The sequence below is a fragment of the Carya illinoinensis genome, chromosome 14, assembly GCF_018687715.1.
Source record: "Carya illinoinensis cultivar Pawnee chromosome 14, C.illinoinensisPawnee_v1, whole genome shotgun sequence".
Lineage (NCBI taxonomy): Eukaryota > Viridiplantae > Streptophyta > Magnoliopsida > Fagales > Juglandaceae > Carya > Carya illinoinensis.
This window is the reverse complement of record NC_056765.1, coordinates 27,350,951-27,373,644: the sequence shown is the minus strand read 5'-3', so window position 1 is coordinate 27,373,644 and position 22,694 is coordinate 27,350,951. Positions and strand designations below refer to the sequence as shown.

General features: G+C 34.6%; 1 protein-coding gene across 1 annotated transcript; it reads right to left on the bottom strand.

Annotated features, from left to right (window-relative positions):
- Positions 1-19,756: 19,756 nt before the first annotated feature.
- Positions 19,757-20,293, bottom strand: LOC122293754 (cytochrome P450 705A5-like). Its single transcript, XM_043102239.1, has one exon. It carries the CDS (start codon positions 20,291-20,293, stop codon positions 19,757-19,759), a length of 537 nt encoding a protein of 178 aa, XP_042958173.1.
- Positions 20,294-22,694: the final 2,401 nt, after the last annotated feature.

Below are 22,694 nucleotides of genomic sequence, written 5' to 3'. Positions count from 1 at the left end.
TGGAGAGAGCCCGTAGTATGCTTTCAAACGCCCGCTTGTCTAAAGATTTTTGGGCTGAAGCAGTCAACACAGCTTGCTATTTGGTTAACCGCTCTCCAGCTACAGCTATTGGTTTAAAAACTCCAAATGAGGTATGGTCAGGTACTCCCTCTGATTACTCAAATTTGAAAGTTTTTGGCTGTCCTGCATATTTCCATGGTAATGATGGAAAACTTGAGCCAAGGGCAAAGAAGGGCATATTCATTGGATATGCTAGTGGGGTGAAAGGATTCAGGTTATGGTGTACTAATCCCAAATCACCTAAGTTTGTAATTAGTAGGGATGTAGTATTTGATGAACAATCCATGCTTAATCCGAGGAAGGAGTTTACTGTGTCTACAGGTGAAGAGCAGAGTAATGGCAAGAAGGTGGAGTCACAGGTTGAGGCTTCAAATGGGATGCCAGACGACACCCAAGATCATGTTACTTCAGATGAGCATGATCCTGATTTTGATGATGGCGGACAGGGTGAGCAAGATTACAGTATTGCTACTGGTAGACAAAGGAGGCAGATCAGGCCACCTCAAAGATATGCTCATGCAGATATGGTGATGTATGCACTTACTACAACAGAGGACATAGATGGTCAAGAGCCTTCCAGTTATTCAGAAGCTATCAAAAGTAAGGAGTGTGCACAATGGTGCGTAGCAATGACTGAGGAGATTGAGTCTCTTCACAAGAACCAAACTTGGGATTTGGTTAAGTTGCCTAAGAAGACGAAGACTGTTGGATGCAAATGGGTTTTCAAAAGGAAAGAGGGAATCCAAGATGTTGCAGATGCAAGGTACAAGGCACGCTTGGTTGCAAAAGGCTATAGTCAGAGAGAAGGCATCGACTTCAACGAAGTTTTCTCTCCAGTTGTGAAACACAGTTCGATCAGGGTGTTGTTTACCATAGTGACAACACATGACTTAGAGCTTCAGTAACTTGATGTTAAAACAGCGTTCCTGCATGGTGACCTAGAGGAGACCATTTACATGCATCAGCCGGAGGGGTTCATTGTTCAAGGCAAAGAAGATCATGTGTGTAGATTGAAGAAGTCATTGTATGGTTTAAAACAGTCTCCGAGGCAATGGTATAAACGCTTTGACTCTTTTATGATAGATCATGGTTATGTGAGGAGTAGCCATGATTGTTACGTTTATTATAGGCAGCTATCTGATGGGTCTTTCATCTATCTGCTACTTTATGTTGATGATATGCTTATTGCTGCTAAAAGCATATCTGGCATTAGTTTGCTGAAAACCCAACTTAGAAATGAGTTTGAAATGAAAGACTTAGGTGCTGCAAAGAAGATTTTGGGGATGGAGATCTACAGAGATAGGAAAGCTGGAAAGTTGTATTTGTCCCAGGGAAAGTACATTGAGAAGGTTCTTCGGAGGTTTGGAATGTCTGATTCCAAACCAGTAAGTACACCACTTGCTATACATTTTAAACTTTCAGCATCCCTATCTCCTCAAACAGATGAGGAGGAACGCTTCATGGCTAGTGTTCCTTATTCCAGTGCAGTTGGCAGTATTATGTATGCAATGGTTTGTACTCGTCCAGATATTTCACAGGCAGTGAGTGTTGTTAGTAGGTACATGGCTAACTCGGGTAGAGCTCATTGGCAGGCTGTGAAATGGATACTCAGGTATCTGAAAGGTACTTCGAACCTTGGTTTAATATTTGATAGAGAAACTTACTACAATTCAAGGGTGGTTGGTTATGTTGATTCTAATTATGCTGGGGACTTGGATAAGAGAAGATCACTAACAGGGTATGTTTTCACTTTGTGTGGCTCTGCTATTAGTTGGAAAGCAACACTACAATCTATTGTTGCCTTATCAACTACAGAAGCAGAGTATATGGTAGCAGCTGAGGCTGTTAAGGAGGCCATTTGGTTGAAAGGTTTGATCAGTGATTTGGGATTACAGCATGATGCAATTTCAGTGTTTTGTGACAGCCAAAGTGCAATACATTTGACCAAAAATCAAATGTATCATGAGAGGACAAAGCATATTGATGTCAGGTATCATTTCCTTCGAGAAGTTGTTACAGAGGGCGTGTTAGAAATTCAGAAGATTGCTACTACTGAGAATCCAGCAGATATGATGACAAAGCCAGTTCCAGTATATAAGTTCAAACTTTGCTTGGACTTGATTGGTGTTCGGGGTATGTGATTCCCTTAGGGGATTTGGTGGAGGGGTTCGGTTTCTTGGTTAATGGTTTTTTGTTTAGGCTTGACGAAATTCAAGCCAAGGTGGAGATTTGTTGAGTTTGGCTTGATTTCCTGCTGAAAATGTGTTTTTTGGGGCTTGGCTTGACTGTTGTTCGACCATGGCTCGACCGTGGCTCGACCCTGGCTTAAGCTAAGGTTCCGCTTGACCTCCGCTCAACAGTCCGCTCCAGCGAACTCATCCAGAGAGTTCCACTCGACCTCCGCTCGACTGTCCCCTCGAGTGAAATCTTCCAGAGAGTTCCGCTCGACCTCCGCTCGAGCGAGAAAGTAACCCTAACGTGTGCTCGACACTTCGCTCGACGTCCGCTCGAGTGAATGTTCTGAATTAGCGCCTTGTGCTATAAATACATCATTGTCTCTTCATTTTGGAGTGTGTTCAGCAGCCAAGAAAGAGAGAGTTTTGAGAATCCTTTTGTATACAATCCTAAGAGTCCATTGAGTGTATTAGGGCTTAAGGATTGAGGATTTTGTGATCAATACTCTTGTACTCCATCTTTTGTTCATAGTGAAATCATTGAAACCGACCCTGACAATGAACGTAGGCTCACATTGAGCTGAACCACTTAAATCTTGGTGTTCTTTGTGTGATTGTTGTTTATTTTGTTGCTTTCACTATTATTTACTTCAACTTAGCCTTTGTTTGTTCGGTCCATTCCCAACACTCTAGAGATGTGATCTTTTTATAAGAAATCATTTCCTTTTCTTCATGATTCTCACTCTGATGAACCTCCTTCCATTACTCAATCTTCATCCATTCTTTCTATTCCCACTCCAGAACCTATCCGTAGTTCTTCCTCTTACCCTACTACACATTCCTTAGCCATTGATTCTCCCTCACCTTCAATTAACATGCCTGTTGAGTCACAAATCACCAACACTTCTCCCTCACCTCCATCCAGTCCTGCCTCCATTCTTTTTGAACCTATTTTAGACCTAGCTTCTCCCACTACATCACCTTGCCTTTGAAGGTCAGTAAGAAGTAGGACTGCACCTACTTATCTAAGGGACTTCCATTGTCAACAGGCTGCCTTGTCTTCAAGATCATAATCAATGGCTTAGGTAAATTCTTCTTCTTTTGATTGTTTATTTCCCTTACATGACTATCTTAGTTATGAACGTTTCGCCCCTTCCTTCCAAGCTTTTTCTTCATCTCTTTCTATTATGTGTGACCCAAGCTCCTATTCCCAAGCAGTCAAGGATCCAAATTGGTGCAAAGCCATGGATGCTGAATTCGATGCTTTGGAACAAAACAATACTTGGGTTTTTTCAGACCTTCCTCCTGGTAAAAGGCCTATAGATTGAAGATATGTGTACAAAGTTAAACTTAACTCAGATGGTAGTATTGAAAGATTAAAGGCACGATTTGTAGCAAAAGGCTACACTCAACAAGAGGGAATTGACTACACTAAAACGTTCTCACCAGTTGCTAAAATGGTAATCATTCGTTGTCTTCTCTCAACAGCTGCAATTCGAGGATGGCATTTACATCAATTTGATGTAAACAATGGCTTCCTCTATGGGGATTTAGAAGAGGAATCTTCATGAACAAACCACCAGGCTATACTAAAGGATCAGGTCCTAACTAGGTTTGCAAACTTCAGAAAAGTATTCATGTCCAAGCCAACTATTGCTCATATGTTAGCTGTGCACAAGGTTTTGAGATATCTTAAAGTAGCTCCTGGTCAAGGCCTTCTTCTAGTTAGTAGCATATTGTGATTCGGATTGGGCTTAATGCCCTGACACACGCAGGTCAGTCATTGGCTACTGTGTTCTCTTGGCAACTCACTAATTTCATGGAAATCTAAGAAGTTTCAAGGTCCTCAGCAAAGGCCGAGTACAGGTCTATGGCTGCAACCTGTGCTGAAATTACATGGCTCAAAGTCCTCCTTGCTGACCTCCAAGTTCCCCATCCACAAGCTGCACACCTTTTTTGTGATAATCAAGTAGCTATACACATTGCTGCAAATCCACTTTTTCGCGAGCGAACCAAGCATATCGAGTTAGATTGTCATCTAATTCGAGATAAAATTATTGATGGAACCATTGCTACTTCTCATGTTCCTACTCACTTCCAGCTTGCAGACCTTCTTACCAAGGCTCTTACTTCTACTCTTCTCAACTCTCATTTACTCAAGATGGGAATAGCAGATTTGTATTCTCCATCTTGTAGAGGGTTATTGTAGCACTCTACTCATGCTACTACTACAAGTCTTGAAGCTAGGACAGAAGCTACAGGTCATCTACCTCCAACTACTTGTCATAAGCATCATGAAGACCTACAAGATACCTCTGCTCCTACATGTCATTTGTCTGCTTAGGATGACCTGCATGGAGACGCACCAGAATAGCCCTTACATGCCTTTCCACTTTCTATTTTTGTTTTATTTGTTGGAGTTGTACAAATACCTTTTGTTCTACCATTTTATTGTTAGTAATGGAATGTTAGTAGTGGAATAGGTGGTATGTTTGTTTGCCGTCTACATGCAGCTGGCCATGTAGCTATATATGGTTACCTTTTGTACAGAACTCATTCATTAATTATTTTTTGATCAATATACAATACAAAGTACTTTTTCTCTCTATTGTTTTCCCTTTCCTTTCCTTACACCTTAATCACTAAGTAAAAAATGTTTCACAGTCGGGATCCACTGTTTGTGGCTTTAGCATTTCTACTTTTGTTTTGACATGTTATTTAGGGCAGTGTTACATATCTGTTTCAATCAAGGTAGTATGAATGAAAGCAGTAAGCTACAACAATGCACATCTGTCCAAAGCTGGTCAGCCCCTCCTCTGCATGTTTTTAAGGCCAATTAGGATGCATCAGTAGAGAAAGTACAGTGCAAAGTTGGGATAGGGGTTGTGATCAGAGATTGGAATGGCTGTGTAGTTGCCACCCTTAGATCCCAAAGGGATTTGTTCCCTGACCCGTTGTTAGCTGAATCCTTTGCTGCCTTGAAAGCTGTCATCCTATGCAACCAGCTGAACATGTAGGATGTTATTTTCGAGGGCAACTCACTTAGTGTGGTTCAACAGATCAAGGGTGAAGAGATGAACTGGAGCTGTGCAGGAATGATAATTCAAGATACCAGATCCCTGCTTAAGAATATGAAAAATTGGTCTGTGATGCATGTATATAGGATTTGTAATAGTGTTGCCCATTGTTTAGCTAAGGATGCACTTAAACTCTCTGAGGAGAGCATCAGTTTGGAGGGAATCCCTTCTTGTATCCATCATTTTCTAATCTAAATGAATTCCATTTTCAATAAATAAAAAAAAAAAAAACAATGCACGTGTTTGTCAAGGGCTCGTTTAGATATTAAGATGAGATGAAATAAAAAATTTATAGTAGTAAAAAATTTATAAATAATAGTGAAATGATTTGAGTCGAGATGTTTTACAGGGTTTTAGAAAATGAGAGAGAAAATTTTAAATAAAAACATTTATAAAGTTAAAAATATTGTTTAAATATAATTTTTATTTTAGGATTTGAAAAGTTGATTTTTTGTGTGTGTTTTGTTTAGAAGTTTGGGAAAGTTATAACTATTAGATAATGATTATATGAAAAAGTTCAAAACTTAAAAATTTGAAATTGAAAAATGTTTGTATCTGAGTAGTGCTTGGATGTTAAGATGAGATGAATTAAGATCATCTCAACATCCAAATGAAACCTAAAGCAGTGTCCAAGATACAAAGGATGATCAAACCATTGCAAGCATCTTAGCAAAGGAAGAACAATACATATAAGAAGCGGAAACTACTTATTTCCAGTAAGTTTAGGGGCAGTTTTTTTCTTGTAGCGATAAGAAATCAGTATTTTACGTAATTCACAACGTACATTTGGATGGAGAGAAGCACCTCCACAACTTGTGAGCCATAGCAAAAGAAATGTGTTTCATGATATTTTAAATGCATACCACGAAACAAAAACATTCTACAACTTCTTGATATTGTTTTGCTTCTTAGAAATGATATTTAAAATCGTAGAGTGTGCAAGTGTAGTATAATTTCTTTTAAAAATTTGGAGATATATTATAGATGAATAAATGGATAAATTTGGGATATTTCATTTTCTTCTTGTCATATAATATTTGTCACACTATCCTGCTAATGTTTTTTATTTGGTTTTATATATTTTTTCTTTATATATGTCCCCGGATTATATTTTCTTTAACAAGTTTCAAATATGACAGAAAAGTGCCATCATTCAAAGGTACTGGTGGTGCTTATTGGTTTGTTGATCTCTCTCCCTTATCATGAAATATTCATCCAATTTAGTATACTGACCTTGACTTCATCAGAATTCTAGCTTTTTATAATCAACTTAGATGCATGTAAGATATATTTTTTGATTTTCTTCATAGATACTTGGGTATGTTAGGATACTTGGGTAGTCACAACATCATTAAAAAAAACTCTTCCTTATATTGCAGAACTCTGCTCATGCTGCTACTACAAGTCTTGAAGCAAGGACAAAAGCTACAAGTCGTGTACCTCCAACTACCTGTCGTAAGCATCATGAAGACCTGCAAGATACCTCTGCTCCTTCATGTCATTTGTCTACTCCGGATGATCTGCATGGAGAAGCACCAAATAGTCCTTGCATGCCTTTCTACTTTCTATTTTTGTCTTATTTGTTGGATTTGTACAAATACCTTTTGTTCTGCCATTTTATTGTTAGTAGTGGAATATGTGGTACATTTGTTTGCTGTCTACAGGCAGCTGGCCATGTAGCTATGTATATGTATGGTTGCCTTTTGTACAAAACTCATTCATTCATTTATTTTTGATCAATATACAATGCAGAGTACTTTTTCTCTCTATTGTTTTCCCTTTCCTTTCCTTACATGGTATCAGAGAATTAGGTTCATTCCTTGCTCTTGATTCTTTTTTTTTTTTTTATTTTATTTTTTATTTTTTTTTTTTTTTAACAATGGGAGACAACAACTCTAGCCAAAACCCTTCTCATTTTCTCAACTCCAATGATCCAAACAACCCATACTGAGTTGATAGTGGAGATAGTACCACTATCAGACTGGTCACTGATCTTCTCACATCAGAAAACTATGTGATATGGTCTCAAGCTATGCGACGAGCTCTTAGAGCAAGGAACAAATTGGAGTTTATTAATGGAACCCTTAGTAGACCTGCTTCATCACAAGATCCTCTGTTTAATGCATGGGAGCGATGTAATGATATGACAGTCACTTGGATTTAGAACTCTATTAGTGCTAATGTGAAATCTAGTATGGCCTTTGTGGAAAATACTCGTGACATTTGGGATGAACTTAAGCACCGTTTCACCTAGCAAAATGGCCCTATAATTGTTTTAGTTAAAGAGGAGCTTGGTGAGCCTTCAACAAGAGCAAGATCCTGTAAGCATATACTATAATAAGCTCAAAAACTCTTTTGGATGAATTAGCTATTTATGACCCAATGCCTACATGCACTTGTGGACAATTGACTGTTCTAAGTGACAGATATGAAAGGGATAGTGTTATTCAGTTTCTCATGGGACTAAATGATATATACTCTAATGTTAGGGAGCAAATTATGTTTCTAAAACCTATTCCCATCATTAGCAAAGTTTTCTCCCTCATACATCAGCAAGAACAGCAGCATCAAATTACATCTGCCTTCCCAAACCTTGAGTCCATGGCCTTAGTCACAAACACATCTTTAAAAAACAATGTCAAGCCATTTGTTTTCACAAAGAAAGAAAGAACATATTGTACTCACTGCCGCATACTGGGTTATACTCTTGAGACTTGTTTTAAAATAGGAAATGCATAGATCCCTAGCTGTAGCCATTGCAAACATACTGGTCATGGGGCTGAAAGATGTTATAAGCTACATGGATACCCTCCTGGCCATAAACTCCATAAAGGGAATAATTTTGGGTCCTCTGTAAATCAGGTTAGTATGTCTTTGGAATCTAACCAAGAGGAAACTAATGAAAACCAAGTGAGTTTCACCAAGGCACAATATCAGCAGCTTATGGCTTTACTTCAAAAAAAGGATAACTCGACTGCTTGTCCCTCTGTGAACCATGCTCAGACCGTTTATCAACCTGTCATGAGTGACCCAAAACATTCCAAAATTTCTAGTATTTATTCTGCTCTCTCTTCTTTTATACATTCTATTCATGATACCATTATACCTTAGATTATAGACTCAGGGGCAATAGATCACATGATATGCAATGCTACATTCTTTTCTTCTATTACTTCCAAAGTTGCATACCAGTTAGTCATTTAGGAAGTGTCCAAGTCACTAATAACATCATGTTGAGAATGTTTTATATGTCCCCTCATTCTGTTTTAATTTAATTTAAGTTAAGAAGTTGACAAAGGCACTTATTTGTTGCTTGCTTTTTTTGTCTAATCAGTGCTTCATTCATGACCTTTCCACATGGACCATGATTGGGATTGTTGAAGTCAAATGTAGTAGGGGTGTAACCGGTCCGGTTCGGTCCCGTTTTGGACAAAATTTAAAATCGAACCGGTACGCATTAGTTTTGCATTTTTCAAAACCGATTATGCACCAGTTACCCTATAAACCGGTACTCAGGTTTTACCCATTTTTGATCTGGTTCGATTCGATTTTCCGGTTTTAATAAGCCATCTCATTCACTAATCAACAGGATTAAGCAGCACATATCCAAAGCTATTAAGCTAAACAACTAGATTTTAGAAAAGTAAAATTCATGAATTGATTAGCTAGTTAGCTAGGTTGTTCATTATACTAAGGTTTATTTTTGTGAGATTTGTATTTAGGAATTCAAAAGACTCCATTGGTTTTTCACATAGGTGAAGTGAAGATGGATGGTAGTTTTTTTGTCTAGACAAAAGATGATAAAAATTAACAAGATGGAAGGGGATTCAATCTCCAAAACACAATCACAAACCCAATCAAAAAACACAATTTCACAAACCCAATCACAAAATCCAATCAAAGCAAATTTCATAAACCCAATCGCAAAACACAATTTCACAAACCAAAGTAAATTTCAGATTCAAAAACCCTAATATCACAAATATCATCTATCATAATTTCAAAGTAATTTCACAAACCCAATCACAAAACTCTAATAACACAAACATAATCACAAAATCCAATCAAAGTAAATTTTGGATTCAACAAACATAATCACAAAAATCCTAAATTTCGGACTCAAAAACCCTAATATCACAAAACCCAATCACAAAATGGCAAAACCCAATCAAAGTAAATTTTGGATTAAAAATTGATAATTCATTAAAAAATACCATGAGAGACAGAGTGAGGACGATGCAGAGAGTGCGGGGCAGCAGGATGAGTCACGATTGATGAGAGAGTGAGGGACGAGAGAGTGAGAGATGAGAAAAAAGCAAGAGAGTGAGAGATGAGAGAGTGAGAGAGTGAGAGATTATTGAGGGCTGAAGTAGAGAGATGAGAGAGTAAGTGACGAGAGTGAGGTGCAAGGCGCCGTTTCCTGGAAAGTGGAGACGAGAGAGGGATATGGGAGAGTAGATGAGAGTAGAATTTGTCACTTTAGGGTTTAGTTTTCTATTGATTAATTTGATTTATATTTTCATGTGTTTTTTTTAAATGATAATTAAAATTTTTCTTTGATGATTTGGGAAATTGATAATTACAATTTATATATATTTGTAATACATTTAATAGACTGTAGTGATTTAGTTATAGTGATTTAGTATAATTATATTAGTAATTTAATATAGGTATAACTATAGTCTATATTAGATTATTAGTATTCTTTAAAAAAAATGTTAGACTATTAGTATTAGTTATAAATTTATATATATTAGTATGGCTATATAAATTATAATATATTAGACTGTATAATAGTATTAATATTAGACTATTAGTATAGTTATGTATTAGTATTAGTTATAAACTTATAGTGATTTAGAATAGTCTATATTAGACTTTTAGTATTAGTTATAAACTATATGTTAGTATTAGTTATAAACTTATAGTGATTTAGTATAACTATATTAATTATAAGTATAACTTTAATCTATATTTGACTATTAGAATTAGTTATAAACTTATATTATATATATTAGTATAGCTATATAAATTATAATATATTAGACTATATAATAGTATTAGTATAGCTATATAATATATTAGACTATATATAATATAATTTAATATATATATATTTTAAGTTTAAAGCATATGATTAATTAAATTTTCATTTTTAAGATTAATTAAACTTTTATTTTATAAATTATAATAATATTATCTTATATATAATTGTATTAATAAAACTTATATATATATAAATATTTTGTATAGTATTAATTTTGTATAAAATTTTTATATAAAATATAAAATATAATATTTTTTTATCAACCTGTCCGGTTTGGTCCCGTAAATAGCAAAATTGGAATCAGACCAGTTCTAGTTGGTTTGGACAATATACGAACCGATCCCGGATCGGACCGGTTCAAAACTGGTCAAACATGTCCAGTTCGGACCTATTTTCCAATTTCTCGATTTTGAATTTACACCCTTAAAAGGCAGCATATATCACCTCTTGCCAATGGTTGATTCCCCAGATGCTTTCACCAAGGCCCTATCTGCCTCATCTCTTAAATCCAAGTTCATTAGTGCTTTTGTCATGACTAACAGCAACATCTTTGACCTTTGGCATTGTCGCCTTGATCATATTTCAAATGCTAGAATGATTTTAATTGATAATCCAAATGTAAGAGACAACTTCAATGTTAGTAAAATTTCCCCTTGTTTAGTTTGTCTGATTGCTAAACAACACAAAACTCCCTTTCCTATCAGTCATCACAAGTCAAATTCAATTTTTGATTTAGTACATGTAGACATCTGGGGACCATGTTCCATGCCTGCCTATGATGGAACTAGGTATTTTTTTATCCTTGTAGATGATTTGTCATGGACCACTAGGGTTTATTTATTGCATGCAAAATCAGAAACTAGAGCTTGTATTGAATCTTTTTATAACATGGCAGCAACTCAATTAAACACCAAGATCAAAATCATTAGAAGTGATAATGAGGTTGAGTTCAAAATGACTAAATTTTTTAATCAAAAAGGAATTATACACCAATATTCTTGTGTTGAAACACCCCAACAAAATGACATTGTTGAGAAAAAACATCAACACATTCTTAATATTGCAAGAGCACTACATTTTCAATCAAGTTTCCCCTTGCATTTTTGGAATGGTTGCATTTCAACAACTGTCTATCTTATAAATACAACACCTACCCTCTCATTGGGAATAAAACTCCATATGAGCTCTTATTTTCAACTAAACCCACATACCACCACCTAAAAGTTTTTGGATGCTTGTGTTTTGCAACTACCTTATCCCATGGTCATAAAAGCATTTTCCTAAGCTATCCTTTCGAGGTTAAGGGATATAAGTAGCTAGACCTTGAGTCACACACTACCTTTGTCTCTAGAGATGTGATTTTGTAAGGGTTATTGCAGCACTCGTTGCTAGTACAAGTCTTGAAGCTAGGACAAAAGCTACAGGTTGTCTACCTCCAACTACCTGTCGTTAGCATCATGAAGACCTACAATGTGACGCCCCCAAATCTCCATGCACGGACACGGAAAAATTGAGACATCCGGATGATGACATCACGAGTCACCACCCTATCGACGAGTGCCAAGTGTGTGAATAAACAATAAATGTACACAAAGAAACACGCAGCGGATAGCAAAGTCATAAACTAAGTACCAAAATTTTTCTTAATTTAATACAAAGTTGTTCAAAATATACACAATTAAAATATTACAAAACACAAATATAGTTTCAAAGTCAAATACAAAGTATAACCCAACTCAGAACTCCGGCGGAGCCGCATCCTCGGGTTCAGCCTCCTCGAACTCTGCACCAAAATCTGCGGTACCAAAAATGGTGCTGCAGGTAAGTAAAATCCAAACACCACTAGATAAAAATATATTAAAACTCAAACAATATGCATGAAGAATGCCAATGCACGAAACTCATAAAACTATATTTTTCTACGCATGCGAAAAATCCCATTTGGCCCAAAAACATATTACTTTCCAAAACTCGCCAAAAGTCTCATTTGGCCCAAAACATATCCTTTAAACATAAGCTCGTCATTATTCCCTATAATGGCCCAAAAACCAGACCGTCAGAGCACTGTAGGCGGGAATCACAGGCGGGACTCTACCACCATCCCTGATCACCACCGTCCCTACGCGAGCACCATAGACGGGAATCACAGGCGGGATTCTACCACCGTCCCTGCTTACCACCATCCCTACACGTGCCTCTGACTCAAACCAGTCAGTCCAACCGTTCACATATACCATAAATCATTTCTCGCTTACAAGCCCAGTTTTCATTTTTCAAACACATGTTCATGCATGCAACTACACGAAAAACCCAGTTTTTCCCTTTTTAAACATGAACATGCGTGCACTATACAAAACAAACATCAAGGTACAAAAATCTTAAACAAACATCAACATCAACCCAACAACTCCATCCTCAATCCATCCGACCCTCGAACTCAGTCCAGAATCAACCAACAATCCAATAATTATTGTAAGAGTAAAATATATTTAAATCTAAAAGTAGAGTTTGGAAAATACTTACAGCGCTATACGGTATTTTTTGAAAGCTCGCGGCGTTGCAACCGGCGGAGGAAAAATAACGTAACAGTGTAATATACACTGTTACCGCGGGTAATAAATTACCCACTTTTGAATGGGGACAAATCAAGGCACGAAATTAATAGGGAATGGTCTTGAGATATTTATGGAGCTAAAGGAAACCAGTTTTGGCCGTGGGTGGTGGTGGAAACGGCGGAGGAAGCGGAAAAAGCTCAAATCAGAGTTGAGCTCGTGGGAGCTGTTTCAGCAACAGATCGAGGCCGGAATTAGGTGGTTTAGGTCAGCAAGAGATAGGGGAAGAAGCTGGGAAGAGATGGTGGCCGGAGGTGGTGTGACGGCGCCGGAATCGATGAAATACCGTGTGGCTTGGAGGAGCTCGTGGTAGCTAACGGTGGCTCGGATGGAGGTGAAACTTGGTGGGGATGTTCACTGGTGAGAGGGGAAGAAAGGTGGGTGATGTAGGCCACACTGCTGGCGAGCGGCGGTTCTGGGCTGCGAAAGCAACCGGCGACAGGGGAGAAAAATAGGACAGGTGTCGTGACTTCCAAGGGTTCGTGGTGGCTAACGGCTAGTCCGATGGCTCTGAAAATTGGTGGGGATGATCTCTGATGGGAGAGGAAGAGAATGGTGGGGGTGGTGTACTATATGGCGGCCGGAAGGCGACGCACCGGGCGGTCAAAATGGCAGCAACGGTAAGGAGAAAAGAGAAGGAGCAGCGCGCGGGAGAGAGAAAACGGGAAGAAAAGAAGAAGAAAAAGAAAGAAAAGAAAGAAAAGAAGAAAAAGAAAAGGAAAAAGGGAAAAATAAAAAAGAGAAAAGAAAAGAAATGAGGTCTAATCCTCACTCCGGAAATCAAAAACAAATCTGCCAAAAACGATATTAAAAACTGCAAAACGACTAAATAAATTAAACATCGCATCAAATAAATTAAAATCAATTTAAAATACAATAATTTAAAATAAATAAACCAATATATTAATTAAATTAAAAACAACCATTCAGAGAAAATACACGTAAAAACGAGTCATCACATACAAGATATCTTTGCTTCTACACGTCATTTGTCTGCTCTGGATGATTTGCATGGAGACGCACCAAATAGTCTTTGCATGCCTTTCCACTTTCAATTTTTGTCTTATTTGTTGGAGATGTACAAATACCTTTTGTTTTGCCATTTTATTGTTAGTATTGGAATGTTAATAGTGGAATAGGTGGTATGTTTGTTTGCTGTATGTAGGCATTTGGCCATGTAACTATGTATATATATGGTTGCCTTTTGTATATAACTCATTCGTTCATTATTTTTTGATCAATATACAATACATAGTACTTTTTCTCTCTATTATTTTCCCTTTCCTTTCCTTACAACTTAATTACTAAGTTAAAAAAAAAAATTCACAATCGGGATCCACCGTTTGTGGCTTTAGCATTTCTGTTTTTGTTTTGACATGTTACTTAGGGCAATGTTACATATCTATTTCAGTCAAGGAAGTATGAATGAAAGTCGTAAGATACAACAATGCACATGTTTGTCAAGGCCTCGTTTGGATATTGAGATGAGATGAAATGAAAAATCTGTAAATAATAGTAAAATAATTTGAATCGAGATGTTTTACAGGGTTTTAGAAAATGAGAGAGAAAATTTTAAATAAAAAAATTTATAAAGTTAAAAATATTGTTTAAATATAATTTTTATTTTAGGATTTGAAAAGTTGATTTTTTTGTGTGTTTTGTTTGGAAGTTTAGAAAAGTTATAATTATAAGATAATGATTATATGAAAAAGTTCAAAACTTAAAAATTTGAAATTGAAAAGTGTTTGTATCTGAGTGATGTTTAGATATTAAGATTAGATGAATTAAGATCATCTCAATATTCAAATGAAACCTAATACAATGTCCAAGATACAAAGGATGATCAAACCATTGCAACCATCTTAGCTAAGGAAGAACAATACATATAAGTAGCAGAAACTACTTATTTTTAGTAAGTTTGGGGCAGCGTTTTTTCTTGTAACGATAAGAAATTAGTATTTTACGTAATTTACAATGTACATTTGGAAGGAGAGAAGCAACTCCACAACTTGTGAGCCATAGCAAAAGAAATGTGTTTCATCTTTTAAATGCATACCACGAAACAAAAACATTTTACAACTTCTTGATATTATTTTACTTCTTAAAAATGATATTTACAATTATAGAGTCTGTAATCGTCGTATAATTTTTTTTAAAAAATTGAATAAATACAAAATTTATATTAAAAATTAATATTTTAATAATAAATTTTATTTTATTTTTTAAATAATTGTGTGATGTTTAAACTCCACGAGTGTAAATCGGCACACGATCCCGTAATTTCCTCGTTGTGTACTTGCATGGTCTCAGCCATATGTCTAGCTTTCCCAGTATAGTCGATATGTACTATGTAGCTGTAACTTTTTGTAGTCTAGCTGTAAACATCTAACCAAGGACGGCTAACCAAGGACGACTCAACAGGTTGAAGGTTTAAAACGAAGATTTTAAGTGAGACTTTAAAAAAAAAAAATTTGAAAATTTACTTTAATTTCATTTTCTACATTATATTTTTATTTAATAACAATTCCTATAGTTTTGCAAAATAAAATTACTAATTAAGATTTGATACCAATTACCACATTCTCAATGAATAACAAATTTAATATTTGTTAAAAAAATATTAGATTAAAAAATATTTTATTAAATTTAGTTCTACAAGATGTTTAAACGCTTAGAAGCAATTATAATTATTATTGCCATTAATTTTTATATATAAACTATGCATTTGGAGAAAAAATTGGCCTTTACCTCTTCAAAGAATTATACAAAATTTGAATTTTATGAACACTTAAAAATTAGATTTTGTTATTTATAAATTTTATATTATATATTAAAATAATAATGATAAAAGACAAGTGGTTCTTAAAAAAAGAGTCTAATGACTTGATGATATATGACCAAGTTCTCTAAATATAAAACCTGAGTTCGAAACCTTCCACCCCATAATAAAAAGAAATATATGTAAAATAATTATTATGTAGATATACTTTTATAATTAATAATAAAATAAGATCTATTTGTCAATATTTGATGTTTTTGATGTTCTCTTGTTGAATTAATCAATTTTTTTTTTCTAAAGTCTCATTTGGATACACTGTTCAGATAAGATAGAATATTTTAAATAATAGTAAAATTTTTGAGATGAGATAAAATAATTTATAAAAAAAAATATGTGTTTGGATAGTAAGATGAGATTAGATTGTTTTAATTTTTAAGATTTAAAAAAGATGTAGGTCCCACTATTTACTTGGTAGCCAAATTGTCTACTATTCATGTACTGTTTAAGCCAAATTACATTATTTACATACTGTTCATATAAGATTTTCATTGGTCATTATTTTCACTGTTTATTATTGTTTATTTAAGTTAATATTTTTAAAATTTAGAAATAAAATGTATTTGAATAGAAAAAATTTCTATACCGTACAGATTATATTGCGAATCCAAACCGAGCAATATTGGAGGTTTCTTTTCTTTTTGAGTCCTGCTACGAGAGACGTAGCCATAATTGTCATCGAAGAAGGCAAAAATAATTTTTAATTTTTTAATTATTTATTTAATTTTTTATATTCTTAAATTTTTACACCATCACTAAAAAAATATTTCCTTAATCACAAAATAAAAAAATAAAAAAATAAAAAAGCTTTCGGGACACTTTGGCCCAAAGTATTTCTCTTTCTTTTTATTTTTTGTTTTTTAAAAGTCTACTTAGATTATTTTAGGGGGGCCCTTAATTCTTTCACTAGGGCTTAGGTTGCGGAGTCGACCTTGCATTTTAACTTTTATCGTACTTTTTATACCCTAGCCATAAATATTTAACTGGTATCCTATTTAAATTAAGATACTGCCACCGGGACGTTGTCCTACCTACGATCCTACAATCCAACAACCGATATGCGCATTTTAAGTTTTTATTTTTATTTATTTTTCTTTTATTCATTTTTTTTATCATCTTTAAATATTTTTTTAATAACAAATACATAAATTTAATAATATTCACTTAATCTTTAAAATAACATTTAAAAAAAATCGATCAACTATTAGTCCTTTGTTAGTTTAAGCATCGTTATACTTTAGGATAGTGCCAGACGGCCGCCCAACATTCATTATCGTTAGTATAATTACTTTAAATGTTACAAAAATAAAACAATATATACGATTTTATTAATAATTACTTTTTTTAATTATGAAATAAAAAATAAAATACTCGAACGATAAGTTTGTGGGGCCAATTCTCATTTTCCTTAAATTAATGAAATGAAAGGTGTACACAAATGAGATGGTATTATTTATGAGTTTTGTTACCTATCATCAAAATGTTGTGAATTTCGTTTCGTATTGATCAGTATGATTGGAATTTTTCATTCTGGTATAATATCTAGTACACTATATCATCCAATTTTGTTTCACTCCAAATTCCGATGGATGTTTCAGTTCTCATTATGTTTCGTACTGTTATTGTAATTTTCTTGTATTTAGATGGTATTTTTGTAAAATTTAAAATCTAAATGATATTTAATTAATTCTAGAATAGAAAACATATTTATATAATTTTAATCTTTTTGTAACTTTAAATATGTCCACTCATTTTCTTTTTTAAATATCATTATTTTTAATAATTTATCTATTCTTTTATTTTTTCTTTGCTTTTGTCTCAACTCATGTTTGCGTTTTTGTTTTTGTTTTTTAACATAGATTCATTTTATAAATCTAAAATTCTTCTATATATATATATACACACACATATACATGAAACACACTTATATATATGTATATATATGTATTTATTCCATTAGTTGTTAGTTTGTTTATACATATAAATATTTATATATAATATATAATTAATCCTAAAACAGTATCGATATCAAAATATTTCATTTCAGTACCTTAACAGATATAGTAACCGAAACGATATTCAGAACTTTGCTTTTCAATATCCCTACATATCATACATCACATTTTTATTTTTAATTTTTTTATTATTTTTAAACTAATTAAGTTTTTTTACTCATCATTCATATAATACATATTTCATATTGGGCAAGGAAAAAAAAAAAAGAGTAAAATATAAAAAATTATGAGTGATCATGTATATAGTTTCTTATTCTACATTAGGATGATTGACTTATTGTAAATCAATCGATCACGCACACACGTATATGTATATAAGAGGTACGTATGTCATCATGTAACTATGCAGAAAGACGGAGACTGCTAGCTATAAAGCCATGGCTTCCCTGGTACCCTCACTAACACCCAATACAATTTTCTCTGCTTATTCCTATGGGTCCTTTCTATCTTCCTACTTCGATCCTTTTTCGGAAAACCCACGAAGAAAGTAGCTGTTGATCTCCACCTCCCTCCAAGCCCACCAGCCCTCCCACTCATCGGCCACCTACACCTCCTTGGTTCTTTCCTGTACAAAACCTTGCACAAACTCTTCCTCAAACATGGCCCCCTCTTCTACCTCCGGCTTGGCCCTTCTCGGACCATGCTAGTAGTTTCATCGGCCTCCGTCGCCACCGAAGTCATGTTTAAAGCCAATGATCTTGCTTTTTCAAACCGCCCCCGCTCATGCTTTCGCAGAGGAATCACCTTATGTGGGTGCCGGATTCTTCAACGCCCCCTATGGCAAGAACTCGAGGTTCATGAAGAAGCTTTCCATGATACAATTGCTTCGTACTACGCAGATTGAACATTCACGCTCTATTCGACGCAAAGAACTTTTACAACTTTTGTGCAGACTGTTCGACAGTGCTCAGAGAAGAGAGCTGGTTGATTTGGGCACTGAGTTCGTGAAATTTACAAACAATTCCACATGTAGGATGGCGATGAGTGCGAAGGTTTCACGAGATAGTAGTGAAGCTGAGCAGATTACGGCGTTGGTGGAGGAGTCTTTGCAGTTAGGGTCCAAGCTTTATTTAGGGGAGGTCTTGGAGCCTTGCGAGAGGGAAAAATGCTTTATGCAACCGCACCATGCAACCGGACAATCAGCTGACATTGGGAGCCACGTCAGTTAAATGAAACGACTGTGTTTCATTTAAGAGCTTAGTGTATATTTGAAATTTCGGTAAAAAATATAACATATAATTTTAAAATTTATAATTTTATAATTTAAATAATAAATTCTACTATTAAAAAGTTATTTACTGTTTGATAACTATATGTTTAAAGCACTTTTAAACATGTTACGTTTATTTGAAAATAAATTAAAAAAATATTTTGAGGTAGAAATGATTATTATTTAAATTTTTAAAAATTATGATCATATCCTTGAAAGTTTAAAAATTGTAATTATTTTAAAGTTGTATGGATATTTTCGTTTATTGACAGTCATTTTAAAATTTGAATTACTTTCCGCATTATTCGAAAAAGTACATTTAAGGAAAAATATTTTTTTAACTTATTTGAGATTAAAATTGCTTTAATATGTAATATCCAAACAATCTAATTTTTTCATTAAAAAATTTTTAAGAATATTTAAATATTTTTTAAGACTCTACTACAACTTCAAAGAGGTCCTAAAATTTTTTGTTTTTTGACAATAGCAGATGAAATCTCATTTCCTGGAAAAAAATAAAAAATTTTGAGATTGAAGAACAAGCAAACCTTACTTTTTTCACCAGTAAAGCCATGAACGGTGATGAAACGGTGAAGAGAGGAGGCGACGAATGGGTCCAAGATTTATTTAGGGGAGATCTTGGGGCCTTTGAAGAGGTAGACTTTTTGGCTATATGGTAAGCAGTCTGTAGATGTTTGCATGAGGTACGATGCAATTCTGGAAGGCTATGGAAGGAGCACGAGGAAAGCGGGGAAGCGAGAGAATGAGGATTTGATGGACTGCTTCCCATATAGCCAAAAAGTCAACCTCTTCAAAGGCCCCAAGATCTCCCCTAAATAAATCTTGGACCCTAACTGCATAGACTCCTTCACCGACGCCCTAATCTGCTCAGCTTCACTATTATCACCTGAAACCTTCGCGCTCATCGCCATCCTGCAGGTGGAATTGTTTGTAAATTTCACGAACTCAGTGCCCAAATCAACTAGTTCTCTTCTCTGAGCACTGTCGAACAGTCTGCACAAAAGTTGTACAAGTTCTTCGCGTCGAATAGAGCGTGAACGTTCAATCTGCGTAGTATTAAGCAATTGTGTCATGGAAAGCTTCTTCATGAACCTCCTGTACTTGCCATAGGGGGCGTTGAAGAATCCGGCACGCCCATAAGGTGTTTCATCTACGAAAGCAAGAGCGGGGCGGTTTGAAATGGCAAGATCATTGGCTTTAAACGCTTCGGTAGCGACGGAGGCCGATGCAACTACTAGCATGGTCCGAGAAGGCCAATCCGGAGGCAGAAGAGGGGGCCATATTTGAGGGAGAGATTGTGCAAGGATTTGTACAGGGAAGAACCAAGGAGGTGTAGGTGGCCAATGAGTGGGAGGGTTGGTGGGCTTGGAGGGAGGTGGAGATCATTGGCAGCTACTTTCTTCGTGGATGTTCCGAAAAAAGATCGAAGTAGGAAGATAGTTAGTGAGGGTACTCAGGGAAGCCATGGCTTTGTAGTTAGCAGTCTCCATCTTTCTACGTAGTTACCTGATGACATACGTGCCTCTTATATACACACGTGTGTGCGTGATCGATTGATTTCCAATAAGTCAATCATCCTAACATAGAATAATAAATAATGAAAAATTTTATTCATCATTCTTGCATTATACATCACATATAATTTTTTATTTTTATTTTTTTTGCTTACCAATTATGTAGTATATGGATGATGGATAGAAGAACTTAATTAGTTTAAGGATAATAAAAGAAAAAAATTAAAAATAAATAAAAATAAGTACGATGTATGATATGTAGGAATGATGAACAAAGTTTTGAATACCGTTTCGGCTAAAACACTAGAACGAAATATTTTGATACTGATATCATTTTAGAATTAATTATATATTATACATAAATATTTATATGTATATATAAACTAATAACTAATAGAATATATATATATATATATAAGTGTGTATCATGTATATATGTATATATATATATCGAAGAATTGAAAATTTATAAAATAAATATATGTTAAAAAAATCATAAACTTGAGTTGAGACACAAAAACAAAGAAAAAAAGAATAGATAAATTATTAAAAATAATAATATTTAAAAAAAAAAGAAAATGAGGAGACATATTTCAAGTTACAAAAAATTAAAGTTATATAAATATATTTTATATTCTAGAATTAATTAAATACCATATGAATTTAATCAAAATTTATAAAAATGTCATCTAAGTACAAGAAAATTACAATAACAGTATAAAACAAAATGAGGACCGAAATGCCCATTATGGCCAAAATGGTTGAAATTTGAGCGAAATAAAAAGGGTGATATAGTCTACCAATCACTACACTAGAACATAAAATTTCAATCGTACCGGCTAATATGGAATGGAATTCACAATATTAATGATAAGTAACAAAGCTCATAAATAATAGCTTCTCGTTTGTGTAAACCTTTCATTTCATTAATTTAAGGAAATTGAGAATTTACCCTCACAAACTTATCACAAACTTATCTTTCGAGTATTTTATCTTTTATTTATTTTTTTAATAATTAATAATTTAAGGACAATGCTATAAAAATATATATACTTTCGTATACTCACTTTTTTTTAACTATTAATTAAAAAAATAAATGAAAAATATTGAAGAGTTTCACTAATATTTTCCAATTTATATAGGACACAAGTCAAATATTACTATTTATGACTAGGGTAAAACAAGTACGGCACAAGTCAAATGCAGGCTCGGCTCTCCTCTCCAACTTAGGCCGTAGTGAAAGAATTAAAGGCCCCCAAAAATAATCTAAGTAGATTCTTAAAAAACAAAAACAAAAAATGAAATCAATATTTAGAAAAAAATTGATTAATTGAACATCAAAAATATCAAATAGATATTATTTTATTATTAATTTTAAAAGTATTTCTACACAATAATTATTTCACATACTTTCTCTTTAAGAATACACGAACACTACAAAAAAAAAGGGTAGATTAGGCTATTTTTATTTCTGGTGACACTAAAATCGCCGGAAATAGTCATATTTTTATTTTAGTTGAAATTTGTGGCTAATTAAGCAAGCAGCCAGAATTAAAGACATTTTCCTGCGAGTTTTGGTCGCCGGAAATATTCATGTCGTCTTAATAACTTATTACAGCGACATGAATTCGCCACAATTTCTTTCGCCTCTTCATTTGGCTTATTACCGCAAGTCGCGGTAATAAGCCAATTTAAATCCCACCCTCCCCCGATTTCCTCACTTTCCCCCTCTGTATCTCTCTGTTTCTCCCTACGATATAGCATTCTCACTTCTCAGTTCTCACACATTTTGGACCGTTGCTGCCGCCGTCTTCTTGCCGCCATTTTCTCATCGACGCCGGTGAGTTTCTCATTCTCTCTCTCTCTCTCTCTCTCTCTCTCTCTCTCTCTCTCTCTCTCTCTCTCTCTCTTTCTCTCTCGGATTCGGTAGCTACATTTCTCTCTCACTGTCTGTCATGGAGTCCACCATTTCTCTCCTTTTCTCTTTGATTTTCTTTCCATTAGCTACATTTCCTTCGCACGAAAGCAAGCCACTCCATATTTGTGACATATTTGTTTTATTGTTATTTTAATCAAGGGATTTTCGATTTTAGGGTTTGTAATCAAGGGATTTTAGGGGTGAACCTAT